We start from the raw sequence: 20,780 nt of genomic DNA, 5'->3' as shown, positions 1-20,780 counted from the left end.
ATCTGAGAGTCTCAAGTCATTTTCATAATTGACCTGACCCTTATAGTCAGGCCATGTCAGGTTGCAAGGTCAGGGATGGAGTGGCAGGAACCAGAGCTAGCATAGCAGCATGTCCAGGATGCTGCAAAGAGACCCAGGTGTTTCTGCCATTCAGAAACCTGGCCCACACCCCTTCTCTCCCCTGCAGCTGCGCCAAGAAGCCCAGGGTTGCCCATACCTCAGTGAAGCCTCAGTCCCCCAAACTCCCAGCCAGGGCAGCCACACGGCAGGACAGACCCATTGCCAGGCACAGGGCAGCTCCCCTTCTCTCCTCCACTGCCACCTCCTGCCTGGCCCTATTGCAGGGTGGGTGGGGGCATGGGCCCAGGGGTGATGCAGGGAGGGTACCCATCTGCAGACCCCAATGAAAGCCTCCTGCTGTGCAGGAGGGGTGAGGTGCAGGGCAGGTAGTGCCTGGTGTGGGGTCCCAGCCAGCTTGTTGTTTCTCTCTGTTCACACCTGAACCGCACCCATGTGTGTCCTAAGGCAGCTGATGTGAATACAGCACCACCTCTCCTGGTGGCAGCACCTCCACCAGTCATTGACCCATGTAGACAAAGGACTGTTTACCACCACCCTACCAAGCCATCCCTACGGCTGCCTGTGACCCTGCGCCTGCCCCCAGTCTGCTGTGGCCTAATTTTAAAGCCTGACCCGAACCCAATCTAAGCATGTCAACTCATTTTCGTCTTCAAACTGACCTGAACCCAACACCTATAGTTAGGTCCCATTGGGTTTCGGTCGGGTTGCAAGACTACGTATTTTATGCCCTCTTTCTGTAAAGGTCGAGATATTATAAATTTTTACCAAGACTGCTTACAAACCAAGATCCTTGTGACAACAAATAAAAAAGATTTTATTATCTCTAATTCAAACATAGGGCCTGGTTCCACAAACCCTTACTCATGTAAGGGAGTTCTTATGTGAGAGTAATGACTACTCACATGGGGAAAGGTTTGCAGGATTAGGACATTAATTTCTATCCTAGGTAGGCATAGGAAAAGTTTGACTTTCCTTTAAATCTGCCTACTCAGTTTTTTTCGGGTGATACTAGAATCATCAGTGTGAGCTGTGATTTTTTTTTTTTTTTTAAAATAGACTAACTGTGTGGGCCAGATTTTGATCTCATTACCGTAGATTTATACCAGAGCTGCCGAGGTCAGAATCTGTTCCTGTATTGGTACTTGCAATAATGAACAGGCTGATGTTCATTGAACATTGTGATAATTGCTGATTGGCTAAAAATTGCACACATGGTTAGTCACTGCTGCCGCATCCTAATTGTATGTTACCTCCCCCTGCCTCCTCCACTTCTTCCTGCCTAGTTGTTTGTCTCATCTACATGTCATGTCTTGTCGTTTAGACTGGACGCTCTTTGGGGCAGGGACTGTCATTTTTTATGTGCTTGTACAGCACCTAGCACAATGGGGCCCCAACCTAGTTGGGGCCCCTGAGGGCTACTGTAATAATATTCACCAATACTAACAACAACAGGTGACGAAGCTTGCATGTCCTTGTTTGGAGGTATGAATATTTTGAACATAAAAACAAAAAGTTAGAACTTGGATAGTGTAGACACTTTATTTTTCATTTTGATTGCTTTTTAATTACATCCTTCAAGCAATATAAATGGCTGGTGCAGAAGGAAAAAAAGCAGAAGTTGTCATTTCTCAATTAAAGAGTAGACCAGGCATACCTAGGTGAAGAGTGCGTATATGACTGCTCACATGTTGGCTTACAGTGGTTGGTAAAGAACTCTAAATGTTTTCCCTTACAGATGTGGTGTGTGTGATTGGTTCAATGAACATCTTTCTCTAATTCTTCCTCTCTGTGTGTCTTCACTCATTTAACCTCCAGATGGCACTATTAAGCAGAAGAGAAAATAACTGTGAAATAATGAGTCCAATGTACAGTAAAATTGGAAATTGAATTATAGCTGCTGAAAAAGGACAGTAGCCTTGAGGTTCTGATCAACCTGTACCCTTATCAGTTTTGTTTGCTGTTGCCATGTGTTAGGTTACCAGCAAGTTAATAATAGTGCTTCAGCAGTTCAAGGCTTAGTAGAATTGCTGTGGACATGAAATAAAGCTAAAATGAATTTGTGTCCAATATCATTGACATTAGTGCTCATTACTTCTGTGGTGTAAAGCCTCAAACCATCTAAAATCAATTTTAAAGATTATCCATTATTTTATAAAGAAAAGAAAATACATTTCAAGCAGCAACAAAGCTGCAAGTATAGCGTAATCTCATGAACAGTTAGTTACTTGCGCTTTAGCCTGGGTGGCAGGAAGCTACTAAAGGTACAATACAGGAAAATCTTTAGGGAGACTAAAGCTTATGCACGTTGAATTTAATGGGCTGGCTTTTTACTATATTACTCTGAATTAGAAATGCAGACATTAGTATTGCAAAAATGTGAATCTCCTCACTGTTATCTGTTTTTAAACCTGGAACATAAATCCCAGTAAGATTTACTTTAAGGAAACAAAAGGAATGAGTTTACGCCTCCAGTGCTTACGCTATGAATCTGTATTAATTGTGTGGTATGGTTGGGTTTTTTTTTTTCCTTTTTGTTTCATGATGTTTGTGTCATTTCTTGTTTGGGATTTCACGTTGACCAGGAGTGGCCAATGAATGATGGCTTTTCAAACTGTATTCATGAAGTTGTTGCTGTCGAGGAGGGAGGTGTGTGGGTTTGTAGGTTCTGTGGCTTGATTCATTTTTGTACACTATTAGGTGGTTTCTTTTGGGTTACTGAGAAGATATTTTTAAATGTACTGTGCATTAATACTTTGTAGGCATGGATTTTAAGAAAGACTATATTTGCGATGTCTATTTTTAAGAAAATTATCAGAATAAAAGCTGAGTTTTATCAATGTTTAAAAATGTCCTTATCTTGGACAGTAGCCAAAAGTGATCTCTGTTGCAGCCCCACTCTCTCAGATATATATAATTTCACATGGAATGTGATAGATCATTATGGGCCACTGCAAATATTTTTCATTACTGCAAACTTATCAATTTCAAGTGTGTGTGCAAACACACACAATACCCCAAAAATTAAAGTTTAATATTATAGGTCTATTTTCATTTTGCTTTCCTTTAACAGAAAGACAGAAATCCTTAAGTATATTACCATAATTAAAAATTATTAGTATATTGGTCACAATAGAGAACAATTTTCAGAGTTCATTTATATTTAAAATATTACAGTCCAAACACATGGTTAAAATTGGAAGAACCAGTCTGTTATACCCTTCATGTTAATTAGGGTATTTATAATACAGTTGATTTTTATTTATTTTTGCTTTCACCAGTTCTTATGTTATTGTCTTGTATCCGATTATATTCAGTAATGTTGCCAAATAAATGGAAAAGATATTGATAACTAAAAACTAACTTAAATATTTGTAAGTAGGCGAACATTAATTCTGAATGGTTCTGGCTTGCTTAAATATACTGCAGTAAATTTGCACGCAATGTTAGTTGTTAGTGTCATAGGCCTTATATTGCAAATGCTGAGTATTCCCATTGAGCTCAAAAAGACTACTCCCATGAGTAAAGTTATGCATGCACATCAGCATTTTGTAGATATAGACCCTTATTGTCGTCTGCTGATCATGTTAGAATAGATCTATTGTGTAATTTGTTCCTTATACAAATATTGCAGGAGCGTTGCATTTTCAGAGTAGCAATGCTAATACTCAGATTTCAGTCCTTGTAGAGAAACTCTTAATTTTCCAGTTTTTTTTGAATGCATTGTACTTGGATTACACAGTTCACATGATTAAACAGGTTATGCTAAATGCATTTGAAGGCTTATTTTCACAAACATAAACTACAGTTGAAGACAGACTTTTTCAAAAAACAGCTAAAATGAAGAGTATTGTCAGAACTTACTGAAAACATTTTATAAGCAGATTTAAATCAATGTACATCAATGGCATTTTTACTATCCCTTAAATATATATAAATTTGTAAAAGTGTAAATATGTACTTCTAGTTTTTGTTGGTGCACATGCATTCTATTTCACAAGTATGTCAAAGTCCTGACTTTTCATGCTTCTAAACTCCTTTACCTTCTTCCACTCCCCCAAGAGAAATCAGGCAATTGAAATTTTAAAGTAGTTTAGTATTTTTAAATATAGACAATTCTTGAATGTAGACCAAATTTCCATAAGTGCATGTGCCTTTGCCCCCCCTTACAATCATTAATTGATCCACATGGTAATAACAGATGGTTAAATGGAAGAAACGCCCTTGAAGTTATTCTTAAAACAGATGTTCTTAACTATTAACTTCATGTTTTTACTCGCCTAAAATTCCAGATAATGTAATAAAAAGGTAACACATGCCTAATCATTTTATTATGTGCAGTGCATTCTGAAGCTAATTTGGGATTCATTTAAAAGCAGGACACCTTTGAGAAATTGTTCTAGTCATTGTGTGTTTTTCTTTTTTTAAAGGATCCTACAAAATGCATTATTGCTTTCGGACAGTAGACTTCACCTCTTCTTACAGACTCAGCTAAGTCCAGAAGATATTGAGGCTTGTGTATCTGGACAGACAAAATATTCCGTTGCTGATGCGATTCATAAGTTTGCCTCTTTGAAACGACGTTTTCCTATTGAAGAGGAAGAGAGAAAAAGAGGAAAAAATGATGCAGATTCTGATTCAGAGAGGTTATTTTCTTCCTTACATTCCGATATACATACATATATACATACACAGACTTCACTTTTTTGTTGATGTAATACTAAGATAATGAAAAAATTAATTGACTGAGATTTTATTGAGCTGTGACAGCTCATCATAGAAGTCTTCACACACACCTCCACACTGAATTAATGAATGCAGTAGAAATTCAATTATCTGCATTCTGATTATGTGAATTTCATTTAGTCAGACTTGAATTATTCGCGTTTAAATTATCTTGCTAAAAAAATATCCAACTGCACTCCAAATGGCTAATTAAAAGTCCAAATTTCCTGTCTCTCTTTGTGACTGGAGATAATTAAAGTTCTCCTCTGTTACTCAGGCTTCGAGTGTGTTGTGAAAACCAATTTCCTTTCTTTATTTTTTATTTTTTTTGTCCCCTTCTCTGTAGTTCATCCTCCGGGCTTGGACACACCAGTGATGACAGCATTTCACATAGATGTAAAGCAAGCACAGTCCCCGAAGAATCCTGAAAAATCATTTGTATATTGCCATCTTAAGACCAGCAAAATAATGTGTTCTCTCTCAATTTTCAAACAGCTTTGAAACTGTTTCTTTGTTTGTTGCTTTTATTAAATTGCACTGATTTATATTTACATGTCGCCTACTGTATTTAGGTTTATGCAGCCATTAAAATCTTGACAAATATTGGGCCATTGTTGCTTTATTGCCAAGTATGGCTGATAAAATATTTCCCTGGGTGACGCTGTATTTTAGATCTTAAAAAAGTAAAGGTATTTTACATTAGTTTAAAAGTTGTGTATTAAATTAAAATATACTCAAAGCAACTTTGTGTACTTTATACCAGAGAAGTTTCATTCTAAACAGTTGTGTAACATTGGTAATGAAGTTATATAGACCACAGTATTAACTTTTTAAAACAGCATGGTGACTTAAGGAAAACAGAATCTGTACTGTATTTGTTGCTGACCATTGAAGATATAGACTTTCTCCAATATTTATGGAAAACTTGCTCTTATCATGCACAAGAGCCAGAGGCCAACATTTTCAAACATAGATGCCTAAAGTTAGGCACATAAATGTGAAATGATTTCCAGGGGTGCTGAAAACCTTCAGCTCTCATGGAAGGTAGCAGGAGTTATGATTGCTCCCTCCCTGTGAAAATCTGGCCCCACTGAAGTCAATGGGGCATTTTGCACTGACTTCAACGGAGCCAACATTTCACTCTCGGTATCAAACTGAGGGACCTATGTCTGAAAATGTTAGCTAAGTTGTTCTAGATTAACATTTTAAAGGAAGTGAAACTGTCTTTCCAAAACAGGGCTGCCCAGCGGGGGGAGGGCGGCAAGTGGGGCAATTTGCCCTGGGTCCCAGAGGGGCCCCCACGAGAGTTTTCAGTGGCACTTTGGCGGCGGGTCCTTCAGTGCCGCCGAACACACGCGGAGTGAAGGACCCGCTGCCGCAGACCTGCCGCTGCTTCTTCCGCTCTGGGTCTTCGGCGGCAATGGTCCTGCCGCTCCATGTCTTTGGCGAAGTGCCCCGAAGACCCCAGGCCCCCTGAATCCTCTGGATGGCCCTGTTCCAAAAGGCTGATAGTCACATAGCTATAACACATTGTTCAAATATAGAACGCTAAGCTGTTGGGTACAAACTGAAATAACTGGAGTTTTTTATTTCACTTTTACTGTAGTCAACACATTGAAATATTGACTTTTTCACAAATGGCAGGCCTGGACACAACTTTTTAACCACAAACATTTGTTATAATCTACTTTGCTCTTTATAGCAGCAACTATGAGTTGGCTTGTCCCAGAGCCTGTCAATACAAGGAAGAAACCATTGAAAAGATGCAAGAATAGAATGGTCTCCTGTGTGTCACCCACTAAATTTGTTAGTCTCTAAGGTGCCGCAAGTAGTCCTGTTCTTTTTGCGGATACAGACTAACACGGCTGCTACTCTGAAACCCATTAAAAGAACTGCTAAAAAAAAAAATTAAAGATGTTTCAATGTTTGTTTATATTTGATGTTTAACTGTTATTAAAAACAACGCAGTGGGTCTGATCCTGTTCCCATTGAAATAATGGCAAAACTCCCCTGGATTTCAGTGCTGCAAGTTCAGGTCCAGTATGGATTTTGTCTCTGACAAAGATGCGGTAGTTAGTATCTTTTAACCTGTGAATTACAGAAACAATATATAATTAATTGGCCAGCTAATAAAAGTGAGTGTGGATGTGTTTTTAAATCATCCAGCTGGGAATCTGTATAGTTTTAGAAAGGTGTATCTTAAGATCTTGAGGATAACATCTCATCTCTTAGGTAGTTACTCTGACCCAGTTTTCTCTTCATGGTAGCACTTTCATAAGATAAATATCTGTTTCTTTTGCTCAGTTTTGTTGAATTGCACAAATATATCTAGTTGCCATCTCTGCTTGTGTGTAGAAGAGTCAACAAAATATTTTCATATCACAGCACTAGCATTAATTAAAGCAACAAGTTATCATGGCAAGATAGCTGCTATTGCAAAGTGCGGACTTCTTTTGGAATATATTGCCTCATTGATAGACTTATTATTTAGCAAAGATGCCCAAAACATCAGTGAAAAAATCTTGAAATGAACAAAAACTGAGAACTGGAATAATTTTTAGAGAAGGAAATTAATTATCACTTTGTTTACCATACTATTGGGGGTTGGGTTTTTTTTTTTTTTTTAAATGTTGAGCTAGATCATTGAATGCACTTTACGCTTTGTGGCCTGCTAACACACATCCTGACTGTCTGTTTGAAAGTAAAACAAATGTAAGAGTTGAAGAATCTTTGTGACTACTTTCTATAATTCAGGGATCTTGTCTTTTGTGTATTAAAGAGATTTTGCAAAGCAGCCTGTTTCAGTGATAAATACTTGGGATTCATAATAATTGTATTATTAACTTTATCACACTCTTCACAAGTTATATCTGTGCTCTAAAATCTATTGCATTACCTTCTTCCTATCCTGCATGGAAATTAATTTAAAATGTTACTCTTTTGAGTTCTCTGTATACCTATTATTAGTGGAAACGTTCATGTTAAATGATAATGAAGAATATTCTGTTCTAGGGTTTGTTATGTAGCAAGAAAAAATTGTAAACATTGTAAATGTTTTAGGATATGTTTATTTTGTGAAATTCAAAAATTTTAAGAAGTTTTATATTTAATTAGTGTGTGTTGTGATTTTAGCACTACATCAAATATTTTTTTTCTACAAGAAACATCTTTTTGAGGTTTTGATTCTTGGTTTTTGTTGTTTTTGACTATAAGTGACATTTCTGTCTAGTTTTTCAGTCAGGGTTTTTAATGTGCCACTCCTGCATCCAAAACCTTACATCACTTTAATTGTTCCTCTTTTGCTGCTTTGCTACACTTACACTTTTATAAGAAAGTTTAGTAGAAACAGAACTTTAAGTAATTAAATGACAAAAATAAATTGCTCTGTTTTAACTTGTAAATGAGATTTATTTTATTTTTAAAATCCATTTCCTAATTTATTTTTGTCATGACTTTTAGTAACTCTCCACAGTTTTCTGTTTCTCACATATTTTTGTGTTTGCTATGTTGTTAAACAAACATAAATAGCTCCAGTCATTTACATTTTTGAATTGTAATGCATATTTAACTTAAGGATATTCTAAATCAGCATTCCAACAACCTGTTACTCATAATGCAACTGAAACATTTCTATAAACAAGGTAACAAAAATCCTCTTTTAAAAGAAAACCATTCAATAACAGACAACTCCGTTTTTATAAACATTAAGAGTAAGAAACTTGACAGTTATTTTCTCAACACACATTTCTAAATTCTGTACCCCCCTTTTCCAAATTCTGTGCATTTTTGTTTCTAGAAATATTTTTGTGATTTGTTGAAGATAGGTTTTCAGAACTATATTAAAAAGTATCCAATTATATTTGTGACATTATCTGTTTGTAATACAAGAAGCGTGTAAAGTTAGCAACCCTTTTAAGGGCTGGGTAAAATAAAACCATACGTTTCTAAGTAGTTATAACAACAGTAGTAGGATCAATAATGATGATCAATGTTTATCCCAAAAAGGTGGGGTTTTTGTTGTTGTTAAACTACTTTTACAATGCTGCACTCTTTCTTTTAAACACAAAAATGTAATTCAGTACTTCCACTGTCAAGACTGATTCTGCTCATGCAAGGCCTTCAATACTTAAAGAAAGATAGACTTTCCCTCTTAAAATTAAAAATATTCCATTGTAGGTTAAACTGCTTTTTTGCCTATTTGAATAAACCATATTTAGAAGATAACTGAATTATCTTTTGTAACAGGAACCAAAAATACTCCTTTTGGTTTGGAACATTTAGAGTTCTTGAATTGTGAGATACCCATAACGTATATGTATATATTTCTAAGTATTCCTAATCCTATCAATTTTCCATGAGCAATTATACAATATTATGTTTTGCAGTTTTGCTATTTTATTGTAGGATTGCTGGTGGAAAGTTAAATAATAATACCTGGTTGATACGATAACTCTACAATCTAAGTTTGCAATTACAATATATACTACTTAAAATCATCATCTACAGTTTGGCAAATACAAAACTGTTCCAGTTCCATGAGGAAATCTCTGCAAGTACTAAGGCAAAGCTGAGCACATCTGCTGGAAATCATATTGAAAAACCTGCAAATCAGAAACTTTCCCAACCCAAATATACTTTCCAAAACCTTGCTCTCTCTTGGTAGCTGTATGTTAGTAAGCAGTTCCTCTTGCCTACAGAATGGCAAACCTTTCACTAACTGATCCTGTAACTAAACCTTTTCCTAATTGTTAGGAACACAGTTCCCCCAGTTTTTTTTACATTTGCCACCAATTGATCTAGCAGCACAAACTCTTCCAGCGCCTGCTCCTTTCCTCTCCTTGCCTGTGCTCTCCCGCAAGGCCGCCGTGAAGCTTTCAAGCTACCTTTTCCTGCCATGAATTCCTAACTTTATAAATTCCCCTCACTAGCCATCTGGCTCCATGCTAAGAGGCAAACAGTTCCTCCAACAAGTGCCGAGTCATCAGCAGCTTCCCCCCCCCCCCGCCCCCCAATCGCCTCCTGCCTTTCCTCCTGGAGGCAGCATTGGCAGCCCTTTCAGTTGAGTTTTGCTAGTTTCTTACCTCAGGGCCTTCATCCTCTCTTCCCCCCCACCCCACTTGCTGTGGCTTTTCCTGCAGCTGCAAGCCCAGACTGACTGTGTGTGCAGGGGGCTCGCGCGGCAGCTCGCTCCCTCCCCGCCCGGGAGTGTGTGTTCCAGGCGCCTCCATGCGCCCGGCCTCTGCCGGGGGCTGTTTGTCAGGTAAAGAAGCTCGCCGGCCTTGATCCGGTAACTCGTAGCAACCGCAACCCATAGCAACAGTGGGGGAAGGAGGGGGGGGGGCCGGGATGGAAAAGGGAGGGGAGGGAGACGCAGCAAGTTGCCGCTTCTCCGCCCCCAGAGCCAGAACCCCGGAGTCTCGTGCGTGAGATCTGGGTCTCCACACCCACCCGCCCCCACTTGCAAAATACAAAAGCACCAGGAGATGCTGCCGCCTGGGGGGGGGGGATAGAGGGGGGAGCCAGCAGCATCCCCCTCAACACCCAAGGAAGCAGAGTTTGGAGGAGCGTGGTGGGGGGGGGGTGGTGCCTGGGGAGCTCTGCAGAGATCGAACATTTTCAGGGCGCTGCTGATTTATTCTTAAATGTATCTTCCTCCCCCCGCCCCGAATGTAAAACAAAAGGCTGGGAGGGGGGCGCGTGCGTGCGAGCCAGGCTGGGAGAATGGGAGGCGGCCTCTAGTGCCAGTCCCTGGGCCGGTGGGATTCTTTGGTAGGCAGAAGCCCAGGGGGCTGGGCTCCTCGGGGCAGGCTGGAGGAGGCTCCGAGCCAGAGGAAACCGTGTTGGTGTTGTTTTTTTTTAGGGGGGGTGTGTGGGTGTGTACAGGAGTGCGGGATCCGAAAGGAGTGTGCCGGTCCCTTCGTTTTGGGGTAGCCCGCTCCTCTCTGCAGTTACATTTCAAATCCCAATCAACGCAATTACCAGAGCGTGGCCAACACTTTCCTGTTTGCTGCCCTCAATATCCCCACCTTCCATCAAATCTTTATGGCTTTATCTAGTTGCAGCGACACTTGTGCCCCCACGAATTCTTTCCCCCGGGACTGGAAGGAACTGATGCTTTGTGAGGTGGGTTTTTTTGTTTTTAAGTAAAAGACTAGCAAAATAACCTCTGTGCATTGCTCACATGACCACAAGCCAATGCAATTTGGTCAGTCCTTCCTTTACATTAGATTAGAAAACCTAGTGCCTGCAATGGGAGTGCAGAGTCTGAGACTCTGCTGGGAAGAGAGCATCGCCTCTGTGCATGATGATGGGGAGACTCTATCCTGCCTGGGCATGAGGCAGGCATTGCTTCCCACCACCAAGTTTGCCTGACCCGATTGGGCCGAGGGACCTCTTGGTACCTCTGTGTGTAATGCACCTACCGGCCGGAGGGAGGCGCTCCAGGCGGAGAGCCCGCCCGGGGAGATTGAAGGGGCTGGGAGCAGAGGTCAAAGCTGAGCCGCTGCCACCTGCCCTTCCCTGGGACATTCCACTCCAGCAATCTGTTCCCCAGCCCCTCTTAACAATGCATTAAATCTCTGTGGTGGGTGACAGGGCCCTTCTGGTTTGTATGGGACCCTCCCAAGAGGTGGAGATTAGGAGTATGCACCAGACACAGAGAGCTTAATGAGTTCATTGCATTTAAAACACACAGGCACACACACACAACCCAGCCAGTTCCCAAACCTGGGCATCTCTTTAGCCAAGGAAAAGGATCCATTGCTACAAAATACATATAGATCCACCTTCCCCATGTGCAGTGGCAGTGTGCTGGGGTGTTAGATTGTGTGTGAGCAGAGACAATGGCTTTCTGAGGGGCCCACTCCTTAATCCTCCCCCCCATACACACACAGCAGCTCTAAGCCCTTTAATTAGTTTATTTTTTTTAACAAAAGCAATTACAGAAAAGTGAAAATCTAACGCGTGACATTTAACACTTCGCTGTGGCAGGCAGGCTGCCTTTAAATGGGGGCCTTTCTGCGGAACAACAAGAGCCAAAAGGCCCTGTGTCATGGAGTAATGTAAGACACAATCTTGCCTGCAAATGCACAATGAATCGGGAAGGATTTATGTAATTAATTGACCAGTCTTAACCTGTTATCGTGATGTAAGGAATTTGGAACTCATTAATTTGGGCTCTGACAGATTTCATATTAGAGCTGGCAAATATGGATTGAACCTCTTATTCTTGCAGCAGCTGGAGTTTCCATGACAGTGAGGATTAGTGAAGAAGACCTATTGCTGGAGTCAAACTGCCTCTTTTGTAATCAGCAGCCCTGCTCTGCGTTAAAGGGATAATGGGTGATAGGGGAGACAAAAAAAGTGTGTGTGTGCGTGTGTGGGGAGGGAGAGAAGATATTACCCTGGTGGTGTAGGGAAGAGTGGCCCTTTTGCTCACTCTGCTAATATTTATATAGGTCCCAAGCATTTGCAGCTGAATGAAAACCTTAATACCCATCACAACGAGAGTGCAGCTACCCGGAGCTAAAAGGAGAGGACAAGACCACAGGCTGAAGATGTTCTGGGGGAAGTTTAAGGTTTAAAATGTGAGGAGGCAGGCGTTTCTGCAAAACATTCTCTGCCTGTAGCGCAGAGCCTGAGAGTCAAAGGCTGCAGAAGCCAGGAGATTCTAGGTTTAGGCCAAAAGGGAGTTGGTGCAATGCTTTAATTGTAAGTGAGCACACCAGGGCAACTCATAATGCAGGCTGGCCTTCCCTGGAGCACACTTACTGTCTCCTAGACAGTGGGCTACACACAGTCTTGTGCAAAAATAATGAATCTGTTGAGGTTCCTGTACTTTAATATGTGCCTTAGTCCCTCTGTGCAGAATTTATGAGTCATCTCTTAAGCAGTGTGAAAAGGTAGTTTAATGGTTAAGGGATTGGATCAAGAGATCTAGGTTAAATTTCTGGCGTGTCCACAGACTACTGGTGTGACCTTAGCAAAGCTTTTAATTCGTCTGTGCCTCAGTTTCCTATTTGTAAAACGGAGGATAATAATACTGCCTTTCCCACCCTTTGTCTGTTTTCCCTATTTAGGGACTGTCTCTGACTATGTGTTTGCACAGTGTGTAGCATAAAGAGGCCCCAATCTCCATTGTGGTCTCTGGGCACTAATGTAATAATAAGGTATCCAGACTCCGGTTTATATCTGGAAGAAAACAGTCTTAGACCTTTTATCTTTCCGTGGCAAGTCATAAATTATTGCGCAGAAAACCAATAAAGTTCTTAGAAGGAACACTAAATGCACTGAACCAGATCCCATCTACTTAAAAATCACATTTCTGTCTATAAAGTTTTTACCTACTATTGTTACTAATACAATTTACTGAAAGACGTTAAAGAAAAAACATTTCTCCCTTTTTTCTGATTTCTCTACTTTGTGCATTTGACAGCAAGTTTTGTATCTAGTCACTTTCAGTGTTTCCCCAGCATAGTCAGTGCACTAGGTCTCTCTTTCATTTGTGTGGGTCTTCTGCACAATAGCAAAAGAGAGAGAACAGCATTAAAAATAGGCAAATATGGCTGTGAAACCACAACATTTGACAGGGGGCAAATGTGGTGCCAAAAATACAGTTAGATTTGTGCTCTTTAAGCAGACCTATCATTTATTATGCATTTGGATAGTGCTTAGCACAATGGTGGCCTTTAGCCTGCCCATATAAATGTTAGATAATAATAGTGATAATAGGTTTAACTCATTTTATTTAAAAAAGACCAGATTGCAAGTTGATCATGCCCCTTTAAAGTGTATCTTTTTATTGCTTCCTGATAAATTAATCTTAACATATGCCATGGAGATTTTTATTTATCCACAGGTAAGACAACATTTATCTTTTACAGATTTACATGAATCTGTCCTAATAGTCGCTTAATCGATTCTGTACTTGCTTTTCTTAAGTGATCAAGAACAGCAAACGGCTCAGTTTACACTGTAAGTATACATTTTACCAAATTTTTACTCTCATTAAGTGTTGATCAAGCGTAACTAATTTCCTTGTTAAATTAAATGCGCTGGCATATGGTGAAGCTTAACGTTATTTAAAAACAACAAAACAAAGCATGTTTAAGGCTTTGTTTATTTGTAGGTCCTGTATTTTTAAGTATTTTCATCCTCTTTGATTCTCTCAGGTGACCAAATTCAAAGTATGAATCATTTACATTCTTTTCTTAATATTACCTTATATTTTGGATGCTTGCAAAATGAAAATTAGTGGTTATTTTTAGTAATAGTGAAGGTTTTTGCAAGATATATGTTGATTAAAAAAACAAACATCATGTCATAGAAACTTTGAGATCAGATTTTTATTTTGTTTTGAGATGATTAACATACAATGCAAGGCAAAAACTATGTATATTATAATTCAGTATAGTCAAACCTTCCAGACTAATTCGTTTTTGCTTCAGATATTTTGTACCTGAAGAATACAAACATATATGGCTCATTAAAAGTTTAGTTTATTTATAGAGGGTAAATACAAATTTCTACCTAGACCCAATGAAGGATGAAATGGTGGCCCCATTGAAGTCAATGGCCAAACTTCCATTGATTTCTGTGGGGCCAGGATTTCATTCAAATGGTGGATTTTTACCATTATTTTAGTACCACCTTGTTTGCTGCTTACGCTCAAATTGAAAAAGTGCCCTTTCCTACATGCAGCTTAGGTTAAAATTATGTCCTCTTTGAACCAACAGGTGGCCTTTTGAATGTAGTTAGTTTTTGCCTGTAAAACCGATGAAAGTCTGATTCGAGTTTAGGTATATTTTCAAATACTATCAGGATGTATTTTTATTTATGCAAAACATGGTAGACAAACTTTTGATTATTTTGTTTTCTAATCTGTATTGTAATGCAATTGATTTCATGCAGTAAACGTTTTTAGATGTCTACTTTTTCTCTTGGTCCTGGTTCTTGAATGTTGAATAATAAATAGTAATGATGATGAGTAAGGCTGTAAACACCATTCTCATTTCTGTTTCTCATATTTCTTCTCTCAAGTTACATCTATCTATGCTCTTCACTGCAGCGTATAGCTACCCATTGTTACCCTAAGATCATGCCAGTGCCAGAGGGCAAGGACCTCACTGGTATCAGGTAATGAGTTTCAGCTGGCCTGACCAATTCAGTGTACCCCAACTCATTATGGTTATAAACTATATCTAAAAGGTATAATGTAATATGTCATTGGAAATCTAATAACTCACTGATCATTAATATTCTTGTGTGGTGTATGTTGTGGTGTGTATTAAGAGTTATGGACATATGCTGAAGTTATGACTAAAGTGTGTTTAAACCAGGCATGTCATGGGGAGTTGGTAAACAGGTCTATTCTAGACAAAGGAAAGTGTTTGCTTCTCTGACCAGTCTGGTCTTCAGGCAGACACCATTTACATAAAAGGTAAACAAAGCTAACAAGAGGGGAAGGAGACAGCTTGGCAAGATGTCTACACACCAGCAGTAGAGAGAAATTTTATCTGAGCTATCAAGAGAGGGGTCTGAACCTCAAGTGACAAGCAACTGACTCACCTGATTATGTACATATTACTGTACAATAAAAGTTTAACGAGTGAAGTGTTTTCTGAAAGTTTAAAACCCACTGATGATTCATATAATTGTTAATTCTATGTATTAATACTACATAAAGAATTATGAATACTTCTTTCTGTTATGCTTTACACTCTGTGACCAAACAAACATGTCTCTCCCAGACAGAAGGGACCATCACAGCAATCTATATGTCACCAATGAAATTAAGTAAGGTGTGACAACAACAATGGAAGCTTCATTTACATTAAATCAGCAAAGGAATGGGAAGCCCACAGGAAGGGAAGACCAGCATGAGGTCAACCTGCCTCTTGAAACAAGATCACTAAACTGTGAGAGATTTAAGCAGAGAGAGAAAGCCATTTTGTCATCCATCACTGGACAGACACAAGAGGCCAGAGCTCTTGCAAGCTGAGAAAGATGGGTCCTTCAACTAAGGAGGGATTGCAGTCTCTGAGAACTGAATATAGGTGAGAAACCTGCATTGGCAAAGATTTTTCACCTTGGAAGACAAGGGAACCTAGCACCTTGTGCTTCTGTGGAAGGTCCTGATTGAAGGAAAGTCAGCCATGGCTGGGAAGAAGAATGACTGTCAGGAGGAACCATCTTGAACAAAGCCTGTACTGTGCTAGATTTTAAGTTTTAGACTACGCGTTTTCACTTTTATTTGCTTGTAACTATCTCTATTTTTATTTCTTTCACTTGGCATCACTTAACCATGTCCTATTGTTAACAAATCTGTTTTATTTTTACTATAAACCAACTCTGTGTTTTCTGTGGGAAAAGTGTATTTACCTCAGTCAAGTTAATAAGCTGTAATGTACTTTTGTCACTTGCAGAGCACACGGTTTGGGAAAACTTGGGACTGGAAGTGTGTTGAGGTCACCCTGTAAGAAGTAACTAAGGCTGGTGGTGGCCAGGGTGGGGCTGTTGTGCTATAGACAGGATGCTGGAGCCGGAGTTGCTGATCCAGGGATGTACAGCACACAGACACTTGGGTGTGACCTGCATGTTTTTCTGCTGGCTGCTAGTATCTAGGCTGTGAGCTACAGTAGCGGGGCATTTCATGGACCCAGGGTTACAGGGCAGGTTGTGACTCAACCCCTCACTGGTTTGGATTGCACCCCATACACTACGCACTATGCCAGTAGTGTGCAGTGTAGATGGAGCCCTAATGTGGAATCAGAGTGTTTCCTCCCCCCCGCCCCGCCCAGGGGATAGTATGGAATGGCTATTGCAGTTTTAATGCATACGCTAGCTGTTTCACACTAACTAACCTGTGAATTCCCCATGTAGACAAGCCCTCAGTGTTTTTTGTAGACACAGGACTATATTTTGCTTTTTGTGGTATTTAGCAATATTTGGGACCCATTTCTTCTCCCTGGGGAATTTAGTATAAGTCTAGATGGGTTGTAAAGTAACACAGCATGTAGTACCTTCGCCCGCACTCTCAGAGTGAAATCCTAACTCCATGGAAGACAATGGGAATTTTACTACATTGATTTCACCAAGCATCAAGATACAGCTTCATCCATACTGTGTACCTTATGTATAGCAGCTGGTTGGATAGTTTCATAGTATAGGGCTGGAAAATGCATTAGACACGCTGTTCATGTTAAGCTTCCCAATAATTGCTACTTCTTGGTGATATAAAAGATCGCACTTCAGTGTCCTTTGTTATTGCTGCTTTGTAAAGGCTAAGGAAATGGGGAAAGAAGCAGAATGTGACTTCATCTATCCAGATCAGGAAAATCATTCTTGGCCCATAAAATACAGAACTGTTGTTAAAAAAACCTTGACCACTGTATACTATCAGTTGATCTTGGTGATTGAGTTTTGACAGCAGATCTAAAACACCTTTTTGTTTGAGTATCTTCACATCACTTACATGTGATGCTGAAGGAGGGATACAGGGCAATTAATAAAAATACTTTATATTTCCTCTAATGCTTTCCATCCAAAGATCTCAAAGCACTTTGCAAACAATTAATCAAGTCTCAAAACACCTCAGGAGGTAGGTACTATTGTTTTACAGATGGGAAAACTGAGCCATAGAGCAGTTAAGTGACTTGCCCATGGTTGCACAGAAAGTCTGTTGCGATCTTGGAAAGGAATAGCAATTGTCCGTTGCCTATTTCTGTGTTATAAAGGACTTCCCAATGGGAGATGCTAGGTAACAAGCTCTTTTGAGAATCTGGCCACAATTGTGGATGCAGAGTACTTTTAAAAATATGATTTCTGGGGCCTCAATTTTTGAATGCCCAACTCAAGACATCTCAAAAACACCTAATTTTCAGAGGGCAATAAGCACCCATCCACTCAAAATCAGGTCCCTTTTGGTGCATTTCAGGTTGGGCACTCAAACACCAGGGCATCTAAAATCACTAGTCACATTTGATAACATTGGCCAAAGTATTTTTCAGGCTACAGCACCCATAGTAGAGTTCTGTGTTTATTTTGGGGAAGCGAGAAGCAGCGTACGCACCTTGCTGATTACAGAGTCAGAGAAGGGGAGAGAAGACGGAGGTAATTAGTGTATGCTTCTACATATTGGTTAAATGGGCAGCATCAACAGAATTTCCATTTAGGGAAACTAGTAGCAATGTTGTAGTCTTGTTAATATCAATTGGAATTGGTGCCTGAGAAAGCAGGATTGGTGTTGATTAGAAATTGCAGGAAAGATATTGATTTTGGGCCAATCCTGCAGTCATTAGTAGCCCCTAATAACGTTATTGGGACTACTAGCATAAGTAAGGACTACTCATTGAGTAAGTGTCTTAAATATATCTTATAATAAATATGGGCCACACTGGGCTGTTAATTTCAAGCAGAACTCCCCATAAGTGGGAGTTCTGTTGTTCAAATTATGCTATCATATGGCCCTCCATTATTATTTCCTCATGTTATAATAAAATTAGTTCTTGAAAATTGATCTTATTTTACAACTTATCATTTTAGAGATATAAAACTTGGTAGCATATGACAATCAATTTAACCAAATATATTGAAAATGTATTGAGATACATATTTTCTTTTCTGAAAAGGTCTTTTCCCCTTAATGCCATTTGTACAGGTTTCTGGCCAGGAAGAATTATGCAAACAGCTTGTATATAAAAACAAAACAAAATCTTGTTTCTTATTTCACAGGTATGTGTTGCATGTTACCAGAAATCACATGCACTTACAGAGTAAGATTTTTGTCTTCCATTGCTAACAGAGAGGCCATCAAGCAATTACAGAGAAACATATTTTCTTGTTCATACTTAAGACACATTTCTGCAACTTTGACTGACAGAAAGAGTCCTTATGCCTATGACTAAGACACCCTTGAATAGGATTTTACAGGATTGGCCCTGATTTTGTATTCTTCACATAAAACAATACAGCTTCTTTTCATTAGCATTAAACTATGCCGGGGCTGGCATAAAGACAGCCTGAGACTGAAGGAACAATTGACTCCTTTACTCCCGCCCACCCTCTGCTGTGCCCATTGGTGTCAGGGGCTGCATCTGAGGACTTCAGATGCTTTGCCATATGTCTGTCTGTCTCCCTATCTAATCACAGTGGCCTCTGAATGCATTACAATAAATTTAATAAAGGCCGGAATCTTAAATAATTGGACTCTTGTTCTCTCCCTCTATTCCATGAGCCTGTAGTAAGAGGCTCTCTTCTTTCCCTTGAGTAACATCCATTCGCTTAGTATGATTTTCATATTAGTCTTCCCCTCTTTGTTTCCCATCTCCCTGGGTGGGGTTGGTTCTGGTGGGAAAGATATGAGTCTTACATTTCCTTCTGAAGATTCACTTGCTTAAGTGCTTTGCTGGCTCAGGGTCAGAGAGTTCAACATTTGCAGGATTGAAACCATAAAGATCAAGGCCAAAACTTGGAGTTCTATCCAAAATTCTTTGGGAAGTCGGTGCAGTATGCAGAAAGCATTGAGGGGCTGTGTTTGCATTCACCTGTGTTACTTAACAGGGTAGTTGTCATATTGTGCACCAGCTGAAGTTTCTTCAAAGACATTGGATTAATTCCCAGCTACAGTGCATTGCAGTAACAGGCAGGAGGTCACAAATGTGTGGATCATTGTGGCTTGGTCTATGTCTGTTTAGATGAGGTTTAGCCTTTTGGCTAGCAGGAGGAAGATGTTTCTGGTTTAGAATGACCCAGAGACTGTTCATTCTCTGAATGACTGGAGGAGCAACACCCTCAGTTGTTATCACTTTGGCCAGTTCTCTGAACTCTTTCCCTGTTTCACTAAACTCATGTCTGTGTTGCTTTGGTTTAGCTTTCACTGGCTGTTTTTCAACTGCATGCTAATTTTGGGATCCCTGATGGGAGCGATGTCTAAGATCTGGGTGTTGTCTGCATGTTTCTGGCATGTGAGTCCATGATGTTTCACAGTCTCTCCCAGGCTGAAGTCTCAGAGCTCTCCTGTCATGTAGGAAGGTACCAATAGTATATGAATGTAGAAACTTGAAGTACAGAGAGTTCAAGGGTTTGACTTACCTAAGATCACATGGCAAGAGACAAATCCTCCCTTTACTTACAAGATTTAGAAAACCCTAGGGGTCAGTATGACTGTTCAAGTGAGAAAGGCAAGCAGGACTTCCTGAGATGTGCAAAAATTATCTTCTGTTAGAGGTGAAGGTACTCATTTCCTTCCAGGACGCCCTCAGCATCTTTCAGGATTAGGTGTATACATTGTAAGTTCTTCTGGGCACGGACCTTGCCCTTGTCTGTGAAACACACATTTGATGCTATGTATGGTAAATAATAAATAATGACTTTAGACACCTGCTGCACATGGGATTATGAACTGATTCTCCCCCCTGATTAATTTCCCTTTCCAAGATGCCAACTGTGCGGTTTTCCTGGAATATGTCAGTAGCTGGTATGACGGCCTCTGCTACTTTCTTTTACACTATACAGCATTAACTGTTGGGGTACTGTCATCTGCCATATACAACATATTTTACAGCACAGAAGAAGAATTTTAATAAGACCTCCAAGGGGCTTGCTGCCATTTTTTAGTGGAAAGGTTTCCTACAAAGAAAGTGCACTGAAGTTCCCAAGAGACAGCAGGAGAAAACACTCCCACTGAGAAGAGCCTGTGTCATCCCATTTTATTGTCTATATGTCACTACAACACTAACATGATTCTGACAAGCTGTTCTTTTCTGCCTTAGCTAGTGCTGCTTAATGTCATTTTCTTGGTTGAACATCTTCATTTCAGACTTGTTACAAGGCATTAACTAGTTTCTAGGTTTCCGCATGTTGGCTGTATGTTGCTTTGAATAACATTCTCCTTTCTCCTTCATATAAGGTAAACCGCACATTTCCTTGATCCACATTTTTTGTAGCACATCACAGAAGGAAAAGCTCTGTGATGTCTC

At 39.8% G+C, this 20,780-nt stretch overlaps 1 protein-coding gene and 1 long non-coding RNA gene across 4 annotated transcripts in view; both read left to right on the top strand.

Moving 5' to 3' along the window:
• The window catches only part of SNX10 (sorting nexin 10), a 64,542-nt gene extending 56,768 nt beyond the window's left edge, over positions 1 to 7,774 (top strand). The window contains exons 7-8 of one of the 2 annotated variants that reach the window (XM_084619076.1): positions 4,509 to 4,724; positions 5,150 to 7,774. In XM_084619076.1, the coding sequence (XP_084475202.1) occupies positions 4,509 to 4,724; positions 5,150 to 5,231 (298 nt within the window). In that variant the 3' untranslated portion in view covers positions 5,232 to 7,774. The remainder of the gene's footprint in view (positions 1 to 4,508; positions 4,725 to 5,149) is intronic. The other variant, XM_084619077.1, reaches the window with a different exon arrangement.
• A 2,159-nt stretch (positions 7,775 to 9,933) lies between these two features.
• Positions 9,934 to 18,185, top strand: LOC311515765. Of its 2 annotated transcripts, none has more exons than XR_014710224.1 (5): positions 9,934 to 10,063; positions 10,860 to 10,926; positions 13,744 to 13,776; positions 14,842 to 14,937; positions 15,552 to 18,185. It is a non-coding gene; the product is annotated as an uncharacterized lncRNA (long non-coding RNA). The 2 variants fall into 2 exon arrangements; XR_014710225.1 differs by having other exon boundaries at positions 13,686 to 13,776.
• Positions 18,186 to 20,780: the final 2,595 nt, after the last annotated feature.

This window comes from Lepidochelys olivacea (assembly GCF_965140295.1).
Source record: "Lepidochelys olivacea isolate rLepOli2 genome assembly, chromosome: 2".
Lineage (NCBI taxonomy): Eukaryota > Metazoa > Chordata > Testudines > Cheloniidae > Lepidochelys > Lepidochelys olivacea.
Note: the sequence above shows the minus strand (reverse complement) of the source record. Positions and strands in the feature narration are given on the sequence as shown.